The sequence below is a fragment of the Stenella coeruleoalba genome, assembly GCF_951394435.1.
Source record: "Stenella coeruleoalba genome assembly, chromosome: 1".
NCBI lineage: Eukaryota > Metazoa > Chordata > Mammalia > Artiodactyla > Delphinidae > Stenella > Stenella coeruleoalba.
Window position 1 is genome coordinate 57,856,312 of NC_137169.1, and position 22,444 is coordinate 57,878,755.

At 43.7% G+C, this 22,444-nt stretch overlaps 1 protein-coding gene across 1 annotated transcript in view; it reads left to right on the forward strand.

The window, feature by feature from the left end:
• The window catches only part of IL12RB2 (interleukin 12 receptor subunit beta 2), a 78,836-nt gene extending 57,235 nt beyond the window's left edge, over nucleotides 1-21,601 (forward strand). Inside the window, exons 10-16 of the mRNA XM_079924835.1 lie at nucleotides 521-721; nucleotides 4,117-4,215; nucleotides 4,306-4,464; nucleotides 8,926-9,063; nucleotides 11,834-11,924; nucleotides 14,294-14,393; nucleotides 18,715-21,601. Of these exons, the coding sequence (XP_079780961.1) occupies nucleotides 521-721; nucleotides 4,117-4,215; nucleotides 4,306-4,464; nucleotides 8,926-9,063; nucleotides 11,834-11,924; nucleotides 14,294-14,393; nucleotides 18,715-19,254 (1,328 nt within the window). The 3' untranslated portion in view covers nucleotides 19,255-21,601. The remainder of the gene's footprint in view (nucleotides 1-520; nucleotides 722-4,116; nucleotides 4,216-4,305; nucleotides 4,465-8,925; nucleotides 9,064-11,833; nucleotides 11,925-14,293; nucleotides 14,394-18,714) is intronic.
• The last annotated feature ends 843 nt before the right edge of the window (nucleotides 21,602-22,444 follow it).

Here is a 22,444-nt window from a genome sequence, read left to right on the forward strand (position 1 = left end):
CTACTGCTTGTCACTTGGAGACTGGACAAAGACAGGGTTGAGGCAGCAGTCTGAAGGAATGAGCTGGATTTTCATATAGCAGCAAGATGGATGTATCCTGGAAACATAATGTTGAGTGAAATAAAAAGTTAGCAAATGCATTAGATTTACTCCAAACATGTTTCATGAAAATTCAACACACCAGCATAAAGCAACACTAATTCTCAAGGACACATATATATGTAAATAAACATATGGGAGGTGGATTAGAAGGATGCATATTATATTCACTAGAGCAGGTACCTTTGGGGACACAGAAATGGGAAGTGAAATGGAAGGTGAAGGGGAAAATAATTTCATAAATAACACTACATAGGGTCCTGGCACTGATCTGAGAAGCTGGATGAACAAAATCTGTGAACCTGCAGTTCTTTAAAAGAAATCGGTTCTTGCTACAACTTTGCTGGGTTGAGTTGTTGTTTTCTATGTCTTTATCCACTGTGATTTTTATTTTTACTCCTCCCCCTCTTTCCCCATAAAGGGTTGCTGGCTCCTCAACAGGTCTCAGCAAACTCAGAGGGCGTGGACAACCTCATGGTGACATGGACACCTCCAGAGAAAGCTGCCGCTGCTGTGCAGGAGTATGTGGTGGAATGGAGGGAACTCCATCCGGGGGCCAGCACGCAGCCCCCTCTAGGCTGGCTGTGGAGTCCCCCCTACAACCTGTCTGCTCTGATTTCAGGTACTTAATTATTCACCTTCCTTCTAGAGGGTTTCTAAGTTCACGTTTTTTGAGGAAATTGCAGGTGGGAACCCAGAGTCATGCCTTCAGTTACAGGCAGCTGCATGAGAAGAAGGATAGTGATGACCTAGAGCCCATCAGGATGCACCACTGCAGCCATAGAAGACTCACTGATTAACTAAAAACTCTAGAATTTATGGAAAACTTATGTGCCTGATACAGTGCCGTATAAGATGACTGAATAATGAACCCAACAGGCATGGCTGAGAGCTAAGTAGTAGCCAGTCAGTGTGATGGACACCTTGCATTTGGGAGTTCATTTAATTTTGAGAACAGTCATGTGTAGCAAGACTTATTATACCCATTGTACAGATGAGGAAACCAGAAGATCTTTCATTTCCAATTCTGCTACTTACTAGTTGTGTGATAACAAATCCAGAATTATCTATATGATAATTGGTGTCTCTAGTCCTCAAATTCTGAATCTGTCAGTGGTTAAAATCAAGTGATAGAAAGTGTCTGAAAATGTATTCAAATAATTGGACAGAAGTTAATCAATGCCTTTTCTTTTTTTTTTACAATTTCATTTTACCCTTGGAGCAAGCACATCCTAAATTTCTGTATCATGCAATATGAATTTAAACGAAAAAGAAATCTCATAAATAGTCACCCATTCAATCCTGAGCATAAACCGCATTGGACAATTGGAAAACAAGGTAGCCAAAGGCTCATTTAATCATTTTTATAAATGATTGTTGTGGTGCACATCTTCCTCCCGTCAGAGTCTGACACTTGCCCTTTAGCTTTCATCATAGCAATCCCTAAATGGGGCTTGCCATTCCTGACCAGTGAAAAGAATCCTTAACCTCTTCTCTCAGAGGAGAGATCTAGTCCTAGTCACACAGCAGGCAGTTGACATTTGCCAAACAAACGTTAAAGGGCAAGGTCTCAGGTTTATTTTTTTTCAAGTTCTTAATTCACAAACTCTGAAGTGTCTTACTCTGTCTGTTAGCCACAGTCAGCTTCTTCTTTTTTTATTTTTTTTATTTTTATTTTTGGCTGTGTTGGGTCTTTGTTGCTGCACGCAGGCTTTCTCTAGTTGCGGCGAGTGGGGGCTACTCTTCGTTGCGGTGCGCGGGCTCCTCATTGCGGTGGCTTCTCTTGTTGCGGAGCACGGGCTCTAGGCGTGCGGGCTTCAGTAGTTGCAGCAGTGGGGCTCAGTAGTTGTGACTTGCGAGCTCTAGAGCGCAGGCTCAGTAGTTGTGGCACACAGGCTTAGTTGCTCTGTGGCATGTGGGATCTTCCCGGACCAGGGCTCGAACCTGTGTCCCCTGCATTGGCAGGCAGATTCTTAACCACTGCGCCACAAGGGAAGCCCCACAGTCAGCTTCTAAGATTGTTTTGTGTTTAAAGTACTCAGAGGCCTCCCTTACTTACCGATGAATATGTTACCAAAAACCTATTAGTGAAATTCTTCTTATTTTAATTTTCCCAAAGAGAAATGGTATTATTTGCATATCAAAGTTAGGTTAGTTAGGGCTTCCCTGGTGGCTCAGTGGTTGAGATTCCGCCTGCCGATGCAGGGGAGGTGGGTTCGAGCCCCGGTCCACAAGGATCCCGCATGCCGCGGGGCGACTAGGCCCGTGAGCCATGGCCACAGAGCCTGCGCGTCCGGAGCCTGTGCTCCGCAATGGGAGAGGCCGCAGCAGTGAGAGGCCCACGTACCGCAAAAACAAAACAAACAAACAACAACAAAAAAAAGAGTATGGGCTTCATCCACCAGCAGCAAAGGCTAAGGAATTTTTGAGGTAGGGAGCAGACAATGATTAGGGGGTGTTCAGGTAAGAATTAGCCAGTAAAACAGGAGTTCCTAAGGTCAGGACTGGGGAACAAGCTTGCTAGGGCTCTGCTCTTCATAGAAAGGAAAATGTCAGCTAAGTTATGGAGCCACATTTTCCTCCCTCCTCTACTAAGGGTAGGCTGTTCATAAGAAGGAACCCACAGCTTCTGATGCAGCAGCTCCCCAAGGCCTCTGCCCTGAACTCACACTTTGCATGGCAAAATGCAACGAAACCATTTGCCTAATGAGCTCATCTGGAACTCCCACATGGCACAGTGCTTGGTGGGTCCCTTCCAGAACTAGCGACAGAGCAGCCAGGCACCAGCCTCTCCCAAATGAAATGATTCCATATTCCGTGTTGCCCTCGGAGCTTCTGGGTCTGGAGGCTACCCACAAAGTATCTTTGGATTACAGGACTAAGCTGATTGCAGCCTCGCTCCATTTCACTCGGTTCATGGATACGAGTTGGAACTCACCCATGGTGTGAGTTTTGATTTCCTCGTGGTCCCTTCTGACGGTACTGGTTGCACGTCTGCGCTTCATATACTACCTACTTGCTGGAATATTTAAGGGACAATGGATTTTTATATAACACACACACTAGTAAATTATTTTGTGATGTAAAATTCTTCTTCCCAAAAAAGAAAATGTTAAACCCTAATCAATTGTCAGTGTAGGGGACCAGACCTACCTATGGCAGGGCATTGAACAATATGGGAGAGAGTCCTTACCCTGACCACATGAGACTACAGTTAGGTACCTAACAGAAGTAATCTTTTTCCTTTAAACTTTCATTGGGAGTTTAAAGATATGTCATGGGCAGTATCTATGAGAGGGGACTTTTCTTTACAGGAAGTAGAAATCTGAGATTCATGGAAATAGGGAGTTCGGGAAGGGAAGAGTGACTTGCCAGTAAACTTCATGACTGACAGAAAACTGCCAAGTGTGGCACTTTAAAAGCTAGGAAGGAGGGCTTCCCTGGTGGTGCAGTGGTTGAGAGGGATGCAGGGGACACGCGTTCGTGCCCCGGTCCGGGAGGATCCCACATGCCGCGGAGCGTCTGGGCCCGTGAGCCGTGGCCGCTGAGCCTGCGCGTCCGGAGCCTGCGCGTCTGGAGCCTGTGCTCCACAACGGAAGAGACCCGCGTACCGCAAAAAAAAAAAAAAAAAAGTTAGGAAGGAGTATTAACATTCCCAGGTATCTTCCTAATCTTCCAAGCTGTGACACAACTGAGATCTGAGTGGAACATGGTACGAGGAGTGGGGGAAGGGGGGGAACAAGGGGTAGATTACACTGAGCACCCCTGATTAGTCACGCCTGAACGTGTCATCCCATGTTGCCCTGTCAGAGCCTGATAAGCATCTAGGGAATTAGAAGAGCCGTTCCGGTGCTATGTCTGCAAAACACCACCCTTACTTTTCTGTAAACAGCAAATAATTTATTTGTAAAAGTCAAAGTTTTTCCTTGAAGGTGAGTTTTGTTTCAAAAGCTGTCTGTGTGGTTTTCTTTAAATCCTTGTTTCACCCGGAGTAGCGTCTGTCTTTATGTCTTGCAGAAAACATAAAACCCTACATCTGTTATGAAATCCGCGTGCATGCACTTTCAGGGGACCAGGGAGGATGCAACTCCATCCGGGGTAACTCTAAGCACAAAGGTGAGTCTTGGGACCTTTTGCCCAATTTTGCTGTAGTTTAATGGTTTGGATTTGGAGGGTGACAAAAGCCTCCTGTGTTCTACTTCACAGCACCACTGAGCGGCCCCCACATTAATGCCATCTCAGAGGAAAAAGGGAGCATTTTAATTTCATGGAACGAAATTCCAGCCCGGGAGCAAATGGGCTGCATCCTCCATTACAGGATATATTGGAAGGAACAGGACTCCGATTCCCAGCCTCAGCTTTGTGGTATGTGTGAGAAACAAAGCCAGCAGGGTCTTTCTTGTTTAGATGTTGGGAAAACACAAGGGTGTGCAAGTGCTAGCACCATACCTGGCACTTAGGAGGTGCTCCATAAATATATGTGAAATTAATTGAATGAAGAAAAATAGACATCTAAACACACACACACACTCACACGCACAAAGTTACTGAATATGTGTTACGTGCCAAGCAAACTGAAGAAATGAAGTTACTGGACGAGGCTTTCAAGGAGCTTACTCATATGGGGAGATAGCATTTCAAAAAGCAATAAGCGTGCGTTGATACTATTATATAGACCCTTGAGGCTTGCAGGAAATGCATTTGGAGAATCTTCGAATCACCACACTTGCAAATATCATCATAGCATATTATTTTCTCCTTAAATGGATAAAATACAATTTAAGTAACTCCTTATGACCCGTAATTATGCTGTAAGACTAAAGCAATTAAATTCTGGCTGGAGCATTATCTCAAATGATTTCATCACTCGTTCACCGAGCAGTTCCAAGTCACTTGCCAGATTTAATGTTCTAATCTTTGATTTACTCAGTTTTGTTTTGTTTTTCCTGGCTTGAGCTTCCCTTTAGTATTTCATAGGCAGCTGGCTTTCTTTCGGGAGCATTTATCATAAAGAAGCAACCATTTTATTCCTTCGTGAGAACTATTAGGTCCAAGAAGAATGTAACAAAGCCAGCCTGAGATGTAGGTGTCAGAGGGCTGCCTGCAGAGTGATTTTTACCTGGGAAACCTGAGGAATTGGTCCTCTCTCTTGACCTTAGATCTGCAGTACTGCTTCTCTAAAAGTTATGACTTTTAAAGCTAATTAATTTCTTATTACATAAATAATACTTGTATATAGTAAAAGCATTCAAATAGTTCAAAAAGATATAAAGTGGAAATTATCCCTTCCTCCATACTTAGGCTGTTAGCAGTTCTTTGTGTGTTCGTCCAGAAAAAAACTTAATGCATACACTAGCATACATTTGGGATAAACATCTGTATTTTGATCTGCACCTTACTTTTGCCTCTCAATAATGCATACTGAGATCTTTCCACATCAATCCATGTGGACTTGTCTCATTCTTTTTTTAACAGCTTTATAGTATTCCACTGTAAGATCTTACAATAATCAGCTTAATAATCCACCATTGTTAAATACAGCAGATCACTGAACAGAACTGCTCCCCACTGTCGGGGTCAGTTCTGAAATGCACCAAAGGTGATGAATCAATTGATCTCGTCATGAGCCATTTGGAATACTTCATATGAAATTTGCTCCCCCCTCAATTTTTCATTTTGACAGAATTTAAACCAAGATACTTATTTACAACAAGATCAACATGGTTAGATGGTTCTTAAATCTGCTCTTGTAGATGTTGAAGAAATTACCTACCTTTTTTGCACCAAATCTGATGAATCTAAAGTCTGTGTAAGGGTATTTTAAAATAAGTTTAAAGGGGAGAAGGTGCAGATTCAAAGCCCTGTTTTGTACCAGTTTTAGATGGTTTCCCTTTTAGCACTTACAGATGAACAAAGACCTGTTCCCTATCTTCGGAGAGCTCACAGTGCACCCAGGGAGATGGAAAAGTACTCAAAAGTGATATGTAAGTGCTGTAATCAAGGACTGACACCTACTATTGCATTGGGCAACCAGAAATCATTGGCAAATCCACAAGTGCCATTTCTAGAGAGTGGTAGAGGGCAGTAGGTTGAGGAGGAGGGAAAAAGAAAGCAGAGAGGCTCCACATCAGCAAAAGGAGGATGGAGTTCCGAGGCGTCTTCTGTCACGGCCCCTAACAGCACAAGCAGGGTGCAGTAGGAACACTTCGCCTGCCTGGGCAGGTGAGCGGGGTAGCCCTGGGGCGGGGCATCTGCATTCCCCAGGTGATTTGGGTCCACAGCCACTCCTCTGGAAGTTTGTTGATACTGCCATGTGCACTGCTCTATGGGCACACACATTCTACTTATCGCTTGGCTGTTTTTGCCAACATGAGGGCAGAAGCCATGGCAGTTAGCTCACCATTGTCTCCCCCCTACCTATAATACAGCCAAGCACCCAGTAGATGCTTAATAAAAATAGTATTTTTTGAGTAACAAATGGGTTAATACTGCGGTGGGCTTTGTCAAACCAATGCAGATGTTTAGATAAAAGCTGATTTCCAGGCGCCATGCAGCTGTTTTGCCTGGTACCACTTGACCTTCTTACTGGTGACCTTTCAGATGATTGGCAACCATCACATCTCCCTAAACTGGTGCCTTTGTCATTTAACCACCTTAAACCTAAAGTTTCAGATGCAAGAACAGAATGGCCTCCTTTATCTCTGCCAGAGATCACAGCCCAGACAAGGCAGCAGAACCAGTATTTCCTGCATGACTTCTTTCTTCCTTTACTCGCCTCAACCTATTTGCCAGCCAAACTGCTGACACCATCACCCTCCTCTTGGCTTCCCCCATAGTTTCTATTTTTATTCTTCAAATATACACATGCGCATGTATCTGTGTTTGCGTGTAAACTTTTTTGGCCCAAAAAATCATTCAAACTCCTTCCCTTGTATTCCAACGGCTCATTCACTTCTGGAGTTAAGGATGCCCTAACACAGTTGGATGACTGACTCCCTGATGCTCGCCTATGCTTTGCTGCAGAAAGATGAGCAGAAAGTCTCTCCCAAATTATTGTTTTAGTCCCCTGCCTTGGGAATAAGAGACATTTTAGTGTAATCATAGAGCTGAAGTCTGTGCAAGCAATTTCATCAGGTTAAAGTAGGCTTGGGAATTTTCCACATGGTACTTTTTCTCAAAAGGATGTAAAATATAGAAATTGCTCTGATAGTCATGTTAGACCTGCGCGGTCTCCTAGGAGTTTCGACTCGCCCAGGAAACAACAAGAGTCGGAAGTCGATGCAAAACGCAAGAGGTTTATTGAAGGCCGGTGCACCGGGGTTCCTTGGTCCTCACGCAGGAGGTCAAAGAAGGAACCCTTTTGGGCGCGAATATGTCAGTTTTATAGGTTCCCACTTCCCCGTATGTAAATTATAGATTTGGTTGTGTTCTCCTGCTGATTGGTCCCGGCTTAGGCTCGGACCAGAGAGGGAACTTGTCCCCAGCTGCCTGATTGGTCTTTGACAGACACCTTTTTTACATTTTGTTATCTCCCTCCTTCTCGGAAGGGGGCCGGACATCCTGGAAATTCACCCATTGTCTAAGAAGCCCCTATTGTCTGGAGAGTTCTTAATCATTAGCTGGAACAATGTCCCTCGAGTCCCACATTCACAGCTGTTAAATGATCTGCTCAGGCCTCAGCTCCTTTGGGTGGAGTGGATGCAATAATACAGGGTTCCATCTTGCTGGTCACACATAGTAAGTAGGGGTGAGTGAGTGTAAGGGGTCTGTTTTCCCTACTAGATGGTGAACTCTTTGAGGCAGATTCTGTGCCTTGGTGCCTTGTCCAGGGCAAACACTCAATAAATATGTGTGACTGTTGAAATAAGTTCAGCAAACAGGGTCGAGCTCTGACTTGCCCTGGGGTTTGTGAGACAGTAACTAATGTTGAGGCACAAAGTGCTGAGTTCTAGTTTCCACTTTGATCACCAGCACACACACAGGTCTGCTGAGCAAACCAGTAGGCTACACCTGTCAAAGTTCTTGCCTCGATTCTATAGCCCCCCTCAGTTTTTGAGAGGTCACTCCAAAACTCACACCCAGCAGATCCGTGGAGGAGGAGACTGCCTATTTACTAAAGGCTACCGATATTCATATCTCTTGGAGGAAAAAAACAGCATCAACACATTGCTCAAAAACCAAAGTTTTACTTGCTGAGAACCTGCAGGGGTGTTAAAAGCATAAAGAACTGACAGTCTAGCCTTGAACTACCAAAATAAATCTAAGTACCATTGTTCTCATTTTTTAGATTTTATGTCAAATTGAAGCAGATCAGTGATTAAACCCACTACGACCAGTACCCAGAACTTACCAAAAAATAAAAAAGAAAGTCAGAATTAATAAATGTTATTAAATGTCTATTTCATTAATTGCTAAACTTAGCTTGCTTAAAAATTCCGTTGAAAATAATTTGTACATTTAGTTTCCTCCCCAGGAGTTCTCAAATATACCTGATAAATGTCGGAAACATTATAGTCATAGGAAATAGAAGAAGTTACTACAGCTAAATAGTTTCAAAAGCAAAATAATAAAAATTCTTTGAAAAGATTTTACCACAGGAAAAAAATGTAATTCTTCTGATATGCTGTGAAGTGGTGCTGTCATAAATGACAGTGCCTAGGGCCTTTTAAAGTGTTAAGTATTAATGAATTAGGACTACTTTAAAGCAGCAATGTGCTTTCCTCTTTCAAATTAAATGAAGCATTAACAAATAAAAATGAGTAAGAGCCCACATTCAGATATTTCCTTTAATTTGTGCCTTAACCTTTATATTTATCTTCCTTTCAGAAATTCCCTATAGGGTCTCCCCAAATTCTCATCCCATAGACAGCCTGCGGCCCAGAGTGACATACATTCTATGGATGACAGCTCTGACAGCTGCTGGTGAAAGCCCCCAAGGAAATGAAAGAGAATTTTGTCTGCAAGGTAAGAACCACCCTTAGAGAGGGCAAGTCCACTGTGAATTCCTATACAGGCGTATACTCCCACTACTTGATACGGAGATTATCAGATTTTCTGTAATTCACTAATTACTTTCTTGCTGCTGTACCTTTGCACTTCCTATTTCCTCTAACCAGAGTGCCCTACCATTACATTGTCTGCTTGGAGACAGTGTCTACTCGTTTTTCTAAACTCAGCAAAAATGTTGCCCCCTCCAGAAAGCCTTCCCAAATGCACATCCATATTTCCTTCATAATGCGCTATACTTGACCCCTATTCAAAACTCTGAATCCAACAGGCAGGGACTAGTATCTGTTTAATCTCTATCATCAAGGTCTAGAATGGCACCCAGCACATAGTACTTGTTAAATGAATATCTGTTCAATGAATGATGAGAATAATCCCAAAAATAATACAGCTACTGCATATCAGATAGTTATGTGCCAGGCACTGTGTTAAGCTCTTTGAATACTGCATCAGTTTGCTGGGGCTCTTGTAACAAAGTACCACAAACTGAGTGGCTTAAACAACAGAAATTCATTTCCTCACAGTTCTGGAGGCTGGAAGTCTGAGATCAAGGTGTCAACAGAGTTGGCTTCCTCCAAGGGCTATGAGAGAATCTGTTCCACGCCTCTCACCTAGCGACTGGGGGCAATCTTCGGCATTCCTTGGTTTCTAGATCTCTACCTTCATCTCATTTAAAGTTTTCCTTGTGTGTTTCTCTTTGTTCAAAATTGCCCTTTTTACAAGGATACCAGTCATGTCAGACTAGGGGCCACCCTACTCCAGCCTGACCTGTCTTAACTAATTACCTCTGCAATGACCCTATTTACAAATAAGGTCACTTTCTGAGGTACTTACTGAGTTAGAACTTCAATATATGAATTTTGGGGGTGGGAGGACACAATTCAACACATGTAACACATACGTTTACTCGTTTAATCCTGCCCACAACCAAGTAATGTGACTGCTTTACATGCCTGTACCTGGCCATACTACCAGGCACTCAATACGAAATGAATAAAAGAATGAGAGATTATGATGCCTTTTTACAGGTGTGAGGTACAAAAAGATTACCCAAGGTCTTAGAGGTGGCAAGTGGCAGAACTACAAATCAGACACAGATTTGAGTTTCTTAAGTTAAATTTGAGTATGTGACGAAGTGACCCAGCTAACATGAGTTTCTCTCCACTGGCTAAATTATGCTTTTCTCTCTGGCAGCCCCTGTTTGCATCTGCTCTAAGCATAAAACAAGCTGTTCTTGCTTTATGACATGGAGTATCAAGTTAATCATTCAGGACTTTGTTGTTCTATGCCAGATACTCCTCCACTGGGGAAAGTGACAAGCCCTCTTCTCAAGCACTCCCATGAAAGTTAACTTGTGAGCAATTAATTGGACTAAGGACTCAGCATCTTTCTACTCCTGGTACTCCAGACTCGTCCCATCTGCCCGGAAAGAAAGGCAGATGCTAACGAAATGTCAGATTGTGCCGATTGTGTGGGGTGGTAACAAGGTTTCCTGCATTAACTCCCCTGTTCAGCCCTGGGAAAAGCCCCTGTCACAAGGGCTAGCAGGTCTCTGGCCGCTAGTGGCCCCTGGTCACCCTCCCTCCCACCCTGTTCTTCACTCTATCAGAAGAATCTTTCTACAAGATCCCTGTTGCTACATTCTACCTCCTGTTGCAACCCATCGGTGGTTCCCCACGGGCTTTCAAGCTAGAATTTAAACTGCTTTGTTACCAAGCCCTGCACGACCTGGTCCTGTTCATCCATCTAGCTTTGTTGTCTGCCGCATACTCATCATTCATACTGGAAAGCAAGGCCAGACTATTTGCGGTTGCTGAAGCACTCGCTCTTTCCTCCTTCCGTGCTTGCTGTCTAGTCTGCACTTCCCTAATTTGTCCACTTAGCCAACTCCTAGCCATCCGACTCTAAACTTTTGACATCCTGCCTTTTGGGAAACCTTCCTGAGCTGCTCGTGAAGCCATTTCCCATGCTGTTCTCTGTGACACAGCCTTGTACATGCTGTTTTTACATGTATCGCGTGGCATCATGGTTTACTGTTTACGTGTTTACACATCTGTCTCCTGGACTGTCTTCAGAGCCTATGTCCCATTCACCTGTGTATTACAGCACCTAATCTGGCCTGTTACATGGTTTACGTTCAATACATGTTGGATGAATTAATGAAAAATTCCAACACGTAGTGAAATATTTACATGTCATAGGAAGGAATCAGAACAATTTCAAAGACCCTAGGTAGACAGAGGGCTTATCCAATGGTTTGGTAAAATTAATAGCTACCATTTCTTGAGGCCTCCTCTGTTCAAGTACATGGCTGTGCCCTTTAAATACACCATCTCTAATGTTCACAACAACCTGCAAGGTAGATGTCATCGTTCACCTTTTGTAGATCAGGAATCTGAGGTCCACACATCAGTCAGCGGCAGAGTTAGGAATGGAATCCAGGGCTTCCAGTTCACAACCAGTGCTTTGTATACCACACTCCCTTTCCTTCTGCACCTATTAGAGGAAGAAGCCCTTGTAGGGCTGGAGCTCCTTCCTTTGAACCTTAGTATTGGCCCCTTTGGGCCCTTTCTTCCTTCTTCAATGGGCGAAAGAGAGTTGGCCTTGTTCCTGAGTCTAGCTATCCAGGAGCTGTGGGTAAAGCCCAGCGGGTTCACACAACAGTCAGTATTTAGAAATGTTCATTGACGATAACTCAGTCACAGGGTATGCTAACTTTTCGTTTCAGGTAAAGCCAATTGGAGCACATTTGTGGCACCAAGCATTTGCATGGGTGTCATCATGGTGGGCGTTCTCTCAGTGCGTTGCTTCCGGCAAAAGTAAGTTCATTACACCTGCCAACTTTGGTAAATTTTTTTTTTTTTTCATATAATAGCTGTTGCTGCTATGGGTCAAAAAAATGGTTACTCTCCTACATCGCTGGTAGCACACTAAATATAGTCACCTTTTTGGGGTGACAGTATATGTTTAATTTTAAAAAATATTAAACATTTCACCTAGCAATTCCCATCTAAGTATATCATAGGTATATACAGATATTTAGTGGCAACTATGTTCACTGAAGTATCGTTCATAGAAGGAAAACAATTTGAAGCAACCTAAATGCCTAACGACGTGGGATTGGTTAAATAAATCACAGTATATTTCATGCTATACAGCATACTATGCATTCATTAAAGATGTAGAAGAAAATTAAATGGTATGAATATTTGCTATATTACATTTTAAAAAGCAGGTTGCAAAACATGTACTTTCATTTTTAAAAAATAGTGCATACACACGTGCCCACAGACACGCAAGTTATATTAGTTAGCACTTAATTTGGTTGTATGTAACATAAAAATATGACAAATGAGCTAAGTTTCTCACCCAGGTAAAGTAAGTAAACTCAGGTAACGGCTGGTGTAGGAGGTCCCCAGTCATCAGAGACCTAGGCTCCTTCTTTTTCTGCTTCACTATCCCGACATTGGCTTTCATCATCAAGTTCACCTCATGGTCCAATGGCTGCAGGAACTATGGCCATCGTGCCTGCATTCTACAACTACAGGGAGAGGGGAGGTGCCCACACCCACCTTTTCAAGACACATGAAGAAGTCACACATGGCACTTTAGGTTACCTCTCATTAGCCAGAACTTGGTGAGGCAAGGAAGGCTTAAGACTGTGGCCTTTTAGCTGGGCTTATTGTTGTCCCAGTAAATCAGGGTCCCCTTTCTAAGAGGGGAAAATGGGTATTGGACGGCAGTTAATACTGTCTGCTCCAAGGACATACACTAAAACATTAATGGTGGTTATAACAGGGGATAGAATCATAGTGCTTTTAGTTCTATTTAACTGTATTTCCTAAAATTTCTTTAAACATGTATTATTTGGTAAAGAGAATTTTTTAAATGAGTTATTCAATAGTTTTCTTCAGATGTTGTGTAATGTAGGAGAAGAGGTCAAAATAAAACTAGCTCAAAGTCATTCTAATAGTCACTGAACCTGTCTGAAAGGTTTTCCATTTATTGAAGTTCCCCCATATGTGATAGATAATTCAAAGCAGAGCTCTCTTTAGGTAGACTTTGAAAAAGTTGAACTCAAAGAGTCAACTAGGATCACATGCATCCTCTCTTCAGGGAAATAGTATCAGTTAGGGTGGAGGCTTCTGCTGTTAAAGAAAAAAAAAGAGCCCCCAAATATAGTGGCTTTAATAAAATAGCTCATTTTTCTCCCATATAATAGTTCTAAGGTATGTCATCCAGATTGGTTGGCAGCTCTGCTCCACACTGTCATTTAGGGATCCAATTGTCTTCCACTTTATTGGCCCACCATCCCTTGGGTACTTTCCTCATCTGCATGATCTATACTAGGTCACAGGTACCTCTGCTCACATTTCTTTGGAAAAAACCTAGTCACATGGCCTCATCTCTTGTTTCAAAGGGTTGAGCACGTCCCAGAAGCTTACTTTTCTTATTAAACAAAGTGTGTTAAAGCCAAGTCTTTAAAAATGCTTCATATTGGTCTTGAAATTTTTTTTAAAAAGTCAAAATAGTTAAGTCATATGCATATGAGAAACATTTTTAGGATTTTTTCTTCCACATAATAAACTCACTTTAAAATATTTTCAAAAACACAGAGATGTGGAAAGAAGAAATAAAAAGACCCTCTGATCACCAAATACAACTACTTTAATAGTTTGGATATTTCCATATTGGTATTTTTTTTTGGCATTTTTTTAATTGGTTATGTCCAAGCTGTTTATACCACCTGTATCCCGTTTTACTCTTTGTTTTCATTACAATCTCTTTATAAACATTCTAATTTACTAAATATAAACAGTAATCTCCCCAAGGGTATTGACCATGTCCTCTTGTCTGCTGTTTTATCCCCAGCATGTGGCACTGTGCTGGTCATACATTAAGGATTCAATCAACGTTTGTTGAGTGAGTGCTTGGCTGCTTAGTGATAGCTAAACATTACACCGAGCAAAAGTTCCCTAGTTTATTTAGCAAACCCTAAGCGGTTGCACCACGAGTCTTTATCATCTATCCAAACTTCACAGAAAACTAGTCCAGACTTGGACGATGCATCATCTTTCTCCTGCAGTGTTTACATTTTACTCATTTGCATACCCCTACACTGAAGTCACTGTGCTTCCATGCCACCGTGTGCCCACTTAACCCATGTCACTGTTTTCTTTACCTGCAGGGTATTTGTTCTCCTTTTGGCCCTCAGACCTCAGTGGTGTAGCAAAGAAATTCCAGACCCAGCGAATAGCACTTGGGCCAAGAAATATCCCATTGTGGAGGTAAGGTATAAAGCCTTAGTGGTCAGTCGATGGGGTTCTGGTGATCAGTACATCTAAGTCTTTCATTGTAGTACAGGGAAACCTCGGTGTTTAGATCCTATGGATAAGCTGCTTATCACGAGTGCTAGGTTACCATCTGAGTCATCACTCCCATGCACAGGATTTTCTGAAGCTTATGACCAAGACTAAAAGACCCATAACTTTTCATTCCTCTCTATGCCTTCTGTTCCTCTCCTCACCTCAGCTCACTTCAAAAGAAATTTTAAAAGCAAATATATTTGCCAAGCACTAGTCTGAGCATTGGCTCATCCAAATTCAAGAGCACTGAAGCTTTACTGTGATGTTCCCCGTCCTGTGTGAGCACAGAACAGATAAATAGAGCCCAGACTATTTTGGTCTTGGCAGGAAGCCAGTAAGTCATTCCATTGTGCAAGGAAAAGGTTTGAAGGCAGGAGAGGTTGCTCAGCTGCAGATGAGCGTGCTGGGAGTAAAGGACACGCAGGGAGCGGCTACCACAGTCCTAGGAGGGAAGAGCAGCTCACAACGGGCAGCAGGGTCTGTCTCTGACGGAGGGTCTTGAAGGGGAGGAGAGGGGTGCCCACATTCTTCCCATCACCCGGCGCCTTGGCAGCCCCGCACTCTCGCATCGTATAGTCCTCCTCCTCCAAGATTCTTCTCTTCAGTCACCCGTGCCTCATCCAGAAGCCAGTGGTACCAGCCGCCTCTCAGAGAAAGAGCTGGTCCCAGCCATGTCTGCCTCCGTAGGAAGTTAAGTCACCGCAGTTTAATGCCTTTGAAATAAGGCCACCTCTGCCACTTACTATGTCAATGACCCTTGAGCGCTTGCCCGATGACATAAGCCTTAGTTTCATCCTCCGTAAAATAGGAATTGACAATATCTCTCATATATATTGTTGTGAAGACTAAGTAAGATGCCATGTAAAGCACATGGCTCATACAAGGCAAATATCATTCATTTTCTTCCCAGGAAGATTTACACTTGAAGTCTCCTCTCTCTATTGAGTTTTGTTGCTGTTAAGTTACAGTAGCAAGAACAGTATAATAATAACAGTATATGTATGTGCGTGTATATGTCGTATATATGATAGATGTTTGATATATATTTGATTATACATGACATATAATTATATATGATATACAACAGTATTACATAATAATATATTTACATTTATATATACACATAACATACATTACTTTCTCTATGCCAGGCACTTAAAAAAAAAAATTTTCATGCATTAACACCTAATCTGTACAACAGCTTTATGAGATTGTAATATTATTATCCCCATTTTTCAGATGAGGAAAGTGAGGGACAGAGGACTCAGTAACTTGCCCAGTGTTAGTCAGCTAGTAGGTGGACACTGGATTCTCATACAAGCAGGATGTGCTGTCCTCCATTATACTATACGTTCTAAAAGATCTTAAGCACAGGGTGAGGGGTGTGTTTCCAGCAGTCAAAACCTCTGAGCTGAACAGACTAACTCAAGAGGTGTTCACACACTGGGCCCTCACTTGGTGGCAATATTGTGATGACCTATGGGAAGGCACTCAATAAGGATGCCACTGCTAGTATTAGAGGGGATTCAGGTACCAGGAACTGAATCAACTGAGCTCTAAGATCTCTCTCTTCCAATGCGGAGATTCCACAGTCCCATGTCCTAAAAGCCTGAAATAGCACAGTGAGAAGCAGCTCTGGGTCAGTCGCTGACACCTGGCTCCCAAGCTGGTAGCTGTGGCATCATGGCCTCTATTTGCCACTGCCTGGACACGAGGGGATACAGAGGCATGCAGAGCCACTGAAGAGCCCACAAAAGCCTAGAAGAGATGCTGAGAAAGACAAAGAGTTAGAGAAAGTAACACATGGAAAAAATAACAGAAATTGCCATACATATGCCCAAAGTTGTACAGTATGAGTATGTTCACTGCAGCATTATAAATAGAAGCCGTAACGTAACCTGCCACCAGGGGGCTAGGTTAAACATTTGGGTATACCTGTACAACAGGATGTTACGCAACTACTCAAAAAAAATGAGATCTATATGTGTCTAACATCTCTAATATATTTAAAAGTGAAAAAAAGCAAAGTTTGTACTAATTGTCTAAAGTGGGTTCTCATTTGTATAAAAAGATGATTTTATACACACACACACAGTCTCCAACATGTACACAGGATATTTCTGGAAGCCTAAATATGAAACTGATAATGGTGGTTGCCTTTGGGGAGGCAGCTGTTGGCATGAAGCCCACTTAATTTTTATTACAAATTCCCTTTGAACTTAAAATTTTTTTTTTTACAAAACTATGTGCATATATTTCTTTTGCAAAAATAACCAGTGAATTAGAAAATTAAAAAAAAAATTAAACATGCCATCTATGATGGCCTTGTGGCAGCCTCAGAACCCCATGTCACTTGACCCTTGAAGGGGTAGACTGTTTTTAAAGACCCAAACTGCTCTCCTGGTGACAGGCTGGGGCAGACATCAGAAACACAATAGTCTTTCACCTCCAACAAAATGTGCTTTAAGTTCTCAGACTTTACATCCCCCTACCATTTCTTAAAATGTGGCTAAAAAGCCATGGGTCTTAAAGCTCTAGAGGGAAAGGCCCAGTCATAAAGGGGATCACTGGGATGTTATCTATTTTGAGCTTGTAAAAGCTTAAAATAGTTTCCATGATGTACCTGAGTTATTAGTGGTCCAAGACGCCTTGCCCCAGGACTTGTCAGCCAGGGGGGCTGCTTTGTAAAAGCTCTGAGGAACAGCCTCTATTGATACTGCCAGAGCTTTCAAGAAGGCAGAGCCTCGCACTGTGAAAACAACGTGATCCTCATCCAGTGAGATCTCTTCCATAGCAGTGGTCTCAGCACTTTGGCCGCTGCCAGTCACGTTCCAAGCCAGACCAATGTGCCAGGGCCAGTTTGCATAGCGATAGGGAAAAAGCAGGCTCCCAAAAGAAAAGTACACACGTACCCTCTGGCTGCTCAGCGCCCTTTGCAGAAGTCTACCCTAAGACAGCATCGTCATTCACTTTGGGGACAACTGCCATGCTCAAGGCAAGGGTGGGGACATCAGAGGCCAGTCCAAACCAAACCATTCTTGCACAACTTGGCATCCGACAGATGAGGGATCCAAAGTCCAGACAGGTAGACTGAGTTTTCCCAAGCCGTAGAGTCTCCGAGTTGGGACTAGTCCTCAGGGTTTGCCCTGTCCTAATGCTATTTTTTGTTATTCTCCTCCTCCCTTAAGGCATGGTCCCTACTTGCAGATAGCTTACAGACATGTTAAAAAAAAAAAAAAAAGTGACAGCATAAAGCTTCTTGTGCTAAGAACCTAACAGGTGGCTTCTTTGCTGTTGTAGGAATCAGGTGGAGGGAACAGTCACTAGGGGCTTCATGAAAGCAGGCTTTGGAGATCTGCTTCAGAAAGATCAAGCAGTCAGCATAAAACATAGTTTCAAGGACGTAAAGAGAGCCCAATAAAGCCTGTAAAAAGAAATGTTAATAAAGTGCTTGAACTTGACTCAGGAATCAGTAATAAGTTTGGAAAGGAAAGATATGACACTGAAGAGCTGGTAACCAATTAGATGTCCAGAAAGACAAAGCAAGAAAAGTACCAACTGAAATTAGCTGTAGGGAAGAAAGGATGAACATCATTTCCAAAAAAGTTATTCCAGAGGGTTCTTTCTTATGAGCATAACTGACAAGGATATTACCCTGACAAAAAACCTTCAGTAGTTGTATCAAAGCCCAAACTCTTTAGCATCCCATAAAAGTCCCTTCAACATGTGACCTCCTTCTATTTCTGAAGCCTCAGTGTGTCTGTCCTAAGAAAGAACTAGCAGGTTCCAGAATAGACCAATTCTCCTTGCCCACCACCTCCTTACCTGGAAAATACTATACATCTCTCAGGATTCAGCCCTAGTGTGACCCTTTTAAATTCTTCTGTGCCTCATCCCCAGACAGATGCAAGCTCAGCCCTTCCTTTGCACACCCTCATACCCTCTCTGCTAGAGGAAAAGCAGCTGGTGCAGTTTGACTCACCAGAAACAAGTCTAGTTGAAGGTTGAGCAGGATAGCGAATCGCTCACTGGCTGGGGTTGAGAGGAGTCCACGGCTCCTGCCTGTCTGCCTCCCCAGCAATGTTAACTGCTTCTCTTACCTCACAAAGTAAAGGCCCACAGTGTTCCACCTCGAGCTGACTAGGCAGTGCAGGCTGCCAGGCCTTTTGGAACCCTGGAGAAGTCGGTCGTCATGGCTACTTACTCAACATAGCCACATGAGTTTCTTCCTCCCCTTTTTCAGGAGGAGACGCAGCTGGCCTTGGATAGGCTCCTGACAGACTGGCCCACTCCCGAGGAACCTGAGATCCTGGTCATCAACAAAGTCCTTCACCAAGTGACCCCAGCCTTCAGACGTTCCCATCACCCCAACTGGCCAGAAAAGGGACAAGGAGTCCAAGGTCACTATACCTCTGAGGAAGACACAGGATACAGTGCTTCGAGCCCCCCACCTCCGAGAGCTCTCACAGCAGAAACAGGACAAGGGGTGGATCTGTACAAGGTGCTGGGGAGCAAGGGCCCCGACTCAACACCGGGAAACCCAGCCAGCCCCTCGACAGTCCTCCCAGTGGACTACCTTCCTGCCCATGAGGGCTACTTACCCTCCAACATAGATTATCTCCCTTCACGTGAGCCTCCCATAACTGACCCTTGGGAAGAACTGCCTCAGCACATCTCTCTTTCCATTTTCCCCTCGAGTTCCCTTCACCCACTCACCTCCTCCTGTGGTAAAAAGTTGACTCTGGATCAGTTAAAGATGGGGTGTGGCTCCCTCATGCTCTGAGTGGCAAAGCTTGAAGTTTGGAAAGTCGATGTGCCTCCAAGTGGCACAGCGTGCCCCATCTCCCCAGCCACCTGCTCCAGTGGTTGTTACGTCTGGTTGCAGCTAGAGGGCAGGCAAGCCAACTCAGGGTGAATCTCATCTCAAGATACCTCATCTTGCCTTCTCCAGAGCCTTAAGATCACATCCTCTGCTGTGTGGACCTAGAGACTCCAATCTGGGTTCCTGCAACTTTCTTGGCTATGTTGGCCAGAAAGGAGAAAGGCAAGAGTGGAAACCAAAACTCTTACTAGCAATGGCAGACAGTCCAGAGGACCATTCATCCAACAACTATTTACTGTTGACCCTGAATAATATGTTTGAGCTGCATGGGTCCACCTATATACAGATTTTTTTAAATAATAAATTCTACAGTACTACATGATCAATTGCTGGATGAGCCCATGGATGCAGAACCACAGATGAGGAAGGCCAGCTAAAAGTTATATGCAGATTCTCAACTGCACAGGGGAGTTGGCACCCCAACCCCCACATTGTTTAAGGGTCAACTTATAAAGCAGCTACTACAAACCAGGTCTTATGTCTAGATCAGTACCGTCCAATAGGCCTGAGATAGAAATGTTCTATGTATAGCTGCCCTGTTTGATCCAACAGATACTAACCACATTGGCCATTGATTACTTACGGATGTATCTCTAGTATGACTGAGGAATTGACTGTTTATTGTAATTAGTCACATATGACACTTGGCCACTGTATTGGAGAGCACAACTCTAAATGATGGACATATTAGTGAGAATTACTGGGTACCTTCAAAACAGATCGACCTAGTTTTACATATGCAGGCATAAAAGACCCCAGTGAACACCAATATAAAAGGGCTCCCAAGATGGTCATGGTTGTCCTTATTTGTAGAAGCCTAAGAATGTACCTTTTCCTTAGTTTTGCCCGTTTGTTTTCTTTTGCCTTCACCCTTTTTCAGTGAAAGCAGCTTGATGGTGGAAAGCTACTGCTAAACCCACTGTAGGACCCTGGGCAAGCAGCCTCCCCTCTCTGAAATCCAATGTCTTGTAAAAGAGTGGGCCAAAGCTTCTCTGACCCCTTGTGTTTCCTCTTCTTTCTGCTGCAGCTGATACTGCCTTTAGGACCAGGGCTACCTCAGGGTCTAAGACCAAACTGCCTAGATTGCACTCATAAGTCATCCCTTCTGAAGGCATCCTGCTTTCCTTCCTCAAGAAAACTCTTGAGCTGGTCCTCAGACAGTTCAAGTTGAGCATGGAAGATAATTCTCTTTTCCCCAGCATGAACTTGGAAAACTTTAAAGATATGGCCTCTGGCTTATCATCCTCCCTTCACCCATCACTGCCTCTATCCCTTAACTATAGGCACTTCTGCTAAGTTGATAGAGAAGACTCTTAGTCTACATGCTAATAGTACTCTTTGCAAACAAATGGGATGAAAGGTCCAGAAACCTTTTTCTTAAATCCCTGTCAAGCCTGGGTCATACACCCTACCACCATCCCACTCAAACACTGGAGCTGAGGCAGCTTTGGTTTACCAGATGTCCCTCAGAGCTCTAGAAATTGAAATGAGCATTTGCTCTGTTTGTTCAACACTTCATCCATGCCTCCTGCTATTCCAGACTAACACGTTTAGTTCTTCCGAGCTTAATTTGAAAAGCTTAAGCTTCTTCCTTCCATCTCCATTCTACTCTATTTAGCTGCTGTGTAGCACTCCCATACCATGGTTCCCTGCATCTCAGCAGCTTCAGTACTGGCTTGTCTGCACCCAGGATGTGGAGCCCCTTGACTGTTTGCAATGGGCCATGACAAAGCTGCCACCTCAGAAGCAGGCCAACCTATCACCTCTTGACAATAAGAGCCAACTTTTCTTTCTTGCAATACCTGCTTTTCCTATATTTACTTTCCTTTTGATTACCTGATAGCCATCTTAGTCACTCTTCCCCTACCCCGGGGGTCCGGAAGCCCCAGGCCATGGACCGGTACCGGCCCATGGCCTCTTAGGAACCGGGTCGCACAGCAGGAGGTGAGCAGCGGGCAAGCGAGCGAAGCTTCATCTGTATTTACAGCCGCTCCCCATCGCTGGCATTACTGCCTGAGCTCCGCCTCCTGTTAGATCAGTGGCGGCATTAGATTCTCATAGGAGCGCAAACCCTACTGTGAACTGCACGTGCGAGAGACCCAAGTTGAGAATCTAATGCCTGATGATCTGAGGTAGAGCTGAGGCAGCGATGCTAGCTCTGGGGAGCGTCTGCAAATACAGATTATCATTAGCAGAGAGGTTTGACTGCACAGAGACCATAATAAATCGATTGCTTGCAGACTCATATCAAAACCCTATCAGTGAGCGGCAAGTGAAAACAAGCTCAGGGCTCCCACTGATTCTGCATTATGGTGAGCTGTATAATTATTTCATTATTTATTACAATGTAATAATAATAGAAATAAAGTGCACAATAAACGTAATGCGCTTGAATCATCCCGAAACCATCCCCCCTCCCCCCACCCTACCCCCGTCTACGGAAAAACTGTCTTCCACGAAACCAGTCCCTGGTGCCAAAAAGGTTTGGGACCGCTGCCTTACCCCTTTGGCCTCAACACACAGGCCCCAGTCTCCCTTTTCCCCTCCACACCTTTTCCCCTCCCTTAAAACTCCAGGTGGTACTGCAGTCCTCACTTGCTTTCCCTAAAAGGTGAAAAGGGAGAGTTCCTTGACCCCTAAAGGCTCCTTCTAAGGATGCAGAGGCCTCCTCAGTGCTCCCCTAGCATGATGCACTTACTTCCTCTAGTGGACTGCAAATAGCTGGAAAGCAGGAACCATGGCAATCTCCAGCACCATGCCTGGTCCATAGTAGGCTATCAATAAAAAGTAAAAGATGTCTTCTGCCACCACTTCCACCTTGTTCCTTCTAGTCCAGAAGCCAGTCTAGCTGTGCCTGCTTCCTCTTTATTGAGACAATTGCATTTGCTTGTAATCTCTTCATTCCCAACCCCCATTCTACCCTACCGTTTATTGACAGTACTATTGTAATACATGTAGCAGTTTCTTATATTAAAAACATATTTGAACATGCCTTTGGCTGCTCACCCTGCCAGATAAAATGTCCTCTTTCCGTGAATGACAGGATGGGTAACCTCATTCTGCCCTTGCCCCAAAGTTTTTGTTATCTCCC